Source organism: Aplysia californica, unplaced genomic scaffold (assembly GCF_000002075.1).
Source record: "Aplysia californica isolate F4 #8 unplaced genomic scaffold, AplCal3.0 scaffold00300, whole genome shotgun sequence".
In the NCBI taxonomy this organism is placed as follows: Eukaryota; Metazoa; Mollusca; class Gastropoda; order Aplysiida; family Aplysiidae; genus Aplysia; species Aplysia californica.
In genome coordinates this window covers 696,373-702,170 of record NW_004797570.1, presented here as the reverse complement: position 1 = coordinate 702,170, position 5,798 = coordinate 696,373, and the positions used below count along the sequence as shown (strand labels likewise).

The 5,798-nt window shown below is 45.3% G+C and overlaps 1 protein-coding gene across 1 annotated transcript in view; it reads right to left on the bottom strand.

The window, feature by feature from the left end:
* Window positions 1–419: 419 nt before the first annotated feature.
* Window positions 420–5,798, bottom strand: part of LOC101859111 (paired box protein Pax-1) — a 22,959-nt gene continuing 17,580 nt past the window's right edge. Inside the window, exon 2 of the mRNA XM_005101843.3 lies at window positions 420–2,461. Coding sequence (XP_005101900.1) covers window positions 1,488–2,461 — 974 coding nt within the window. The 3' untranslated portion in view covers window positions 420–1,487. The remainder of the gene's footprint in view (window positions 2,462–5,798) is intronic.

Sequence of the window (5,798 nt, the reverse complement as noted above, 5' to 3'; positions counted from 1 at the left end):
TGTCAGTGTCAGTCGAAAAAGTTAATCGCTTTGAGCTCCGATAACGTTGTCCAGTCAGCGATCAGCACAGACGCTTGCCTGACTTGATTTAACAGTTTATAATTCCGAATTAGCAAAGTCTTACTCTTTTTAGAGGTTTGGATTTTGAACTTGCTTAAACAACTTTCACTAAAAATACGTTACACACACACACACACACACACACACGCACACACACACACACACACACACACACACACACACACACACACACACTCACCCTTGTACGTCTCCCCCTCTCCCCCCCTCTCTCTCTCTCTCTCTCTCTCTCTCTCTCTCTCTCTCTCTCTCTCTCCCCGCTCTCTCTCTCTCATTACCAATCCAGATATGCGACATGGACTTCTTGCAGAATTTTGTACATAATGAGCACAACATTTCCACTCTTTACGAACATTTCAATGTTTATTTTTCATGATTCAAGACATAGTTCCATAGTAATACATTGGAAAATGAGGATACATAATGAACATAGGCTTACATCGCTTAGTCTGCAAGTGTTGACTTGTGGAAGATCTTGACCTTTGTAAAGGCCAACTGTCAAAAGAGATTATGTTTACAATTTCATAAGGGGGTCTTAAGGAAAACATTTTTGCATAAACGTTTTAAATATGAGGTGGACATGAAATAACAATGCTGATGAAGAGTGAAAAGTTAAATGAAAACGGAAAGAGGAAAAATGACGATTGTAGTGAAGACAACAGCAATGTCGATTCTGATAATGAGGTCTAGATGGAAGAAAGAGAAGAAGGCAAAGAAAAAGGAGAAGAGATTAGAAAATAAGAAGTGAAAGAGGAGGTAAAGAAAAGGGTGGAGGAGGAGAAAGAGGCATGGGATGGGATTTTGGGTTGAAACTGGCGAAGATGAACTGAAATGATGATGATAATAATTAGTGATATAATAAGACTGAACAGCAGACGTAAATAGTAAATTAAAAAACCCCACAAAGGGCAAAGATTGATACAATATTCAATTACACAAATAGAATGTTCAGAGTCAACATGTAAACATCAATCCCCAAAAATTCACCACGCCTGACCACCGAAGTGTTGGCAATTTTGTCACTCCAGGGTTGGACGTTTCAGACCAAAGTCATAGGGAAACCTGGCGTCACAAAAAAGGTCACTACGGTTTCTGTTGTAGAAAAACTTTAAGTGCCGTTCAGTGTCATGAACGAGGCTGTCCCAGATAAAGTGGCTGCTGAAGTCTGAAATATACGGGGTCTCTTGTTGGAGGAACCGAGCGCTGATGGGATAGAGAAATGTTGGTTCATGACTTTTATAACAAGTCAATTGTTTTAAGAATAGTTCTACATCAGTGTAGATTTTGAGCACTTTTAAGCTGGCGCAGTGAAATTTCGTGGTAAAGTCTGAGATTTTTCGGCCTGACATGACCTAGAATCGTTGGAAAAATATATTTCGAGCTTGTTTAGGCTGTGCCTCGGCGTGGCATCAGCTCTGTAGGTACATCGGCGACATGGGTGTTTTCATGTAATAGTTGCCCATGTTGTAGGGCTGTGAGGAGATGGCGTTAGGCATAGCGTCCGGTGAGATGGGCATGTGCTGACCGCTCATGGCGTGCGGAGCGCGGGGGAAGCCCAGGATGTCGTGGACGGAATGGGAGGACGGCCAGGCTCGCATCATACATGGTGAGGGGCAGCCTGGCGGTGACGCCTTGTGGTGGTGGTGTACGCCTGGAACCTGCAGGGGGCTCATGCCCGGCGGGACGCCCCCCGAACCCTGGGCGTGTGGCGGGTGGCCTGCAGGCATCATCTGGGGCGGGGGCATGGCGGAGGGGGCGCCCATACCCGGTCCCGTGGCGCAGGAATATGGGTAGAACTGAGGGTTGTACAGGCTGCCAGGGTGGTTCTGGCCTGGATGGCCGCTGGGGTGGTGGGCGTGGTGTGGGTGGTGGCCTGGGGGCGGCGACGTCTTCTCGAACTGTGATCCCTGCACCGGGCTGGCTCCTCCCCCTCCCCCTCCTCCCCCTCCCCCCGCTCCACCGCCAGGCATCGCACCACTAGAGCCGGGCCCTATCTTATTGCGAAGAATCCTACTGATGGAGCTGACAGAGGGCACGTTGTATTTGTCACACACGCCGTCCGCCAGAAGCTTATCCCTGATCTCCCAGGCGAAGATTCCCGGGTCACGTTCCTTGTACACCTTGATGTGTTTCACCACGTTGGGTGTGGTGACGCGGGGTTTGGAGCCCCCGATAGCCCCTGGTAGGATGGAGCCTGTCTCGTTGTAGCGTGCTAGAATCTTGGAGACACAGCCGTGAGAGACGCGGAGCTGCCTGGAGATGTCACACGGCCGAACCCCCAGCTGCGCCAGCTCCACAATACGTAGGCGGATGGCGTTGGGGAGTGGTCGCCCGTTGACGAACACACCGCCCAGCTGGTTCACCTCGCCGTATGTCTGGTGCTCTGAGGGAGAGAGATAGAGAGAGAGATCATGAAGGAGGCATCTCTTATTACTGTCACAATATAAATCGACTATTATCAGAAAACTAATCATGTATTCAGTTTTAACATTATTATTGCTAATAATTGTTCCTTTATGCCATGTTATGTTTGTGGCTGTTGGTCTGTCTGTGACCATAATATATTATCATAAGCGTATAACTATGTATTTGTGTGCGAAGGAGAGGATGTGTGAGAGAATATGTTGTATATGTGCTTGAAAAGGTGCCTGCGTGTACGTGTGTGTCGTGGAGAGGGGGGGCATGTGGTAGCGTGTGTGTGTGTATGAGTGTGTGTGTGTGTGTGTGTGTGTGTGTGTGTGCGTGCGTGTGTGTTTGAGAGAGAGAGAGAGAGAGAGAGAGAGAGAGTGTGTGTGTGTGTGTGTGTGTGTGTGTGGTGAAACATCAAACAAATGTTCTATAGTCTGAATAATTAAGAATATTTTATTCTTTTCTCACAATATCATCTTACCTCTTTATCCTTTCATATATTATCGTATTTTGTCATTATGCACTAGTGTGGTCGTGCGAACATTTATTAAGGCATGTTTACATTGGTGTGGTCATGACGTTTTCTATCTATTTATCTAATGCGAGAAACGAAAACATGTTCTGTTTTCAGGGAATATCTTGAGGAATTAAGGCGACAAGTTTTCAAGAAACTGTAATCAGCTCCACCCTCTCTATGATAAGATTGTTTTTTGTTTCGGGGGATGGGGGGGGGGGTACTCTTGCGCCGCTTCGACTTAATTGCCAGGATTTGTTACAACATTTTGAAAAAAAAGGGGGAGGGGGCTTGTTATGAGAGGAGAGGACAAGCTGGAGAGTGGGAAGGAGTGGCGGCTCAACACATTAAGATGACAAACGTCTCAGAGAAATACATCTCTACAACTTGCCAACTCCTTGTGCAATTTTTGAAAAACTGAACAACAGGAAAACTATCAAGGACATTGTATGTAACTAGTTAATAAACTTGTCAATAAACTTTGGCAATGTTCAGAACCCCTCATGAAGTCTAAGACATTCTTCAAAAGCGACGTTTGTTCCTATTTTTTTATGAATCTATTTTTTTCAATTATTATTTGGGGATATTTTTTCTTTCTTCTTTTCATTTCTTCATCTATACTATAATAAGGAATCTTTTGTCTCCTTTTCCCGTTTAATCTCCAAGCGACATCTCCCTCTTTCATACCACACAACACAGGGAATCGTGGAACTCTGCTTTCTTCAGCTTTTAGCTCCGTTATTTCAGCGTTCATTTCTCCAAGTTTTCCATCATATTTTGAATCACCATTTGCCCTCCCCTCCCCCCAAATCCTCGTTTTCCCATCTACTACCTCCCCTCCCCCAACACACACGTGTGAGCGAAACAATCTGTAAACAGTCCGACCGTTAACCACAACATCGTGGGAAATGGTGCGAGGGGTGAAGCGGCGAAGTGTTGTCTCTGCAAACTCGACGTCTTTCGGAGTTTTCCACACTATGGCATCTGAGAGAGTTAGTCCACGCATAATCTTAGTGTAGCTCAGCGCAAACACAACACAGGCTCTTACAACACTGCCCTCGCGGACACATGATTGGAATTGCCATTAGCAAAATCACTGTGTCATGATTTTGTTTTTATTTCGAAGTCGAGAAAGAGTGCGCGCGTGGGTTGGGGTATGTGAGGATACGTGCGCCTGGGAAAGGGGGATGAGCGGTGTTTCACGTCTGTATAGCATTTTTCCCCATTTGTCTTTCTATATTCCCCTCCACCGCCTTTCCCCTGGTTTCCGTTCCCCTCCCATATATCGCCTTCCAGGATCTCACGGGCAAACCATCACAGATCTTACTCCCCCTCTCTCTCTCTCTCTCTCCCTCTACACAGAAACCGGGGTGAAAAAAATGCAGATAATTTCTCGTTTACGCCTGTGGCCTGGACTGTAATCGTATGACGAGTCTCCGGTCGTGAGTTCTCAACTCTCAAGTCTCACCCACCGAAGAGTGAGAACACAGCTTAGTGCTCACGGCCGCCCGCCCTGTTGTCCTCAATGTCTTCTGAAGCTTTTGGGAAGTTTCGGATTACATACAAGTAATTGTTTTTACTCTGCGTTTCGTTTTAACATCTTGGCCCATCGCTCACACTATAATGTTTACCTAGTGGGAGCCAGTTGTATACAGCGGGGCAGACTTCACACTTAACGTACTGCTAGCTCCAATAATGGCCACAAACATTTTAAAAAGACAGGATCTCAAAAGAAATAAATAATCAATTGAAAGGGTCAGAAAAATTAAAGGTCATAGTCACATTTTGCTTCTTTAAAATATAGAGGTCTTAGTATAGTGCATGTCAGAGGAGACTACATAATTCAGCATTTGAATAAAACGACAGGATGGCTTTAAATGAGTTGTGGCACTTATAAACTCATCAAACTCGGTAGTACATCATGCTTTAGTCCAGTTGCTTTATTTTAATTTTTTCAAATTTTTTTTTAACGGCCTCGGAGTGATTTACACCCTTTTTTCTTCTGACCCCTTGAACTTCTGTAGCCCCTGGAAATAAGTTAAATATTTCTTACATAAAAGTACTGATACATTAAGGTGGGGAAGGGAGGGTGTTAAGGAAAGAGGAGTGGGAGAGAAGAGAAAGAGGAGACAGAAGAGCGACCAAATTAAGCCTTAACACCTTTCGTCTAAAGTTTTATGCGTGTACGCATGCAATAGCGGCCAAAATAGTCATAAACATGCTGATAAGCTCAGAGATACCATTTTTTTTTCTCTGATTCTCTCTACCGTTGTCCTAACAGGCAAACAACATCTAGTGGACAGGACATTGAACAAGTCAGTGTTTTGTTTCTCCTCCGCGCAGTTACACGTTCTCTATCCAGCAGCGTCACGCTTAATTAACTGGGCAAACGTCTGTGATGTATATGTAGGCGCTTCTCTTTCAGGGCCTGGTTCAATTCTTAAGTGGGGAAGACATTGCATCGAGTACTCGGCCTTTGTGTTGATGCTGTACCCCCCCCCCCCCCACAGCTCGAGTTTATGCAGAATGCAAGGTCGAACAGCCCACTTCCTATATGTCGATGAAATTCATTGTTAACTTTTAATCACACGTCAACACATCAATGTCAGTGGAAGGGTAAAACATATGCAACTACACACACAGTCAAATGGGAAAAGTAAATGTACGGTTTCCACTAACGCTCTGCGTGCGCTAATACCCCCTCCCCTCCCCTTCCCCGGTTCTAATCTTCCTCCCTTCCCCATCTAACCCTGCGAAACCCCATCCCCAATATCTATACCTCAACCTCTTTATTGAC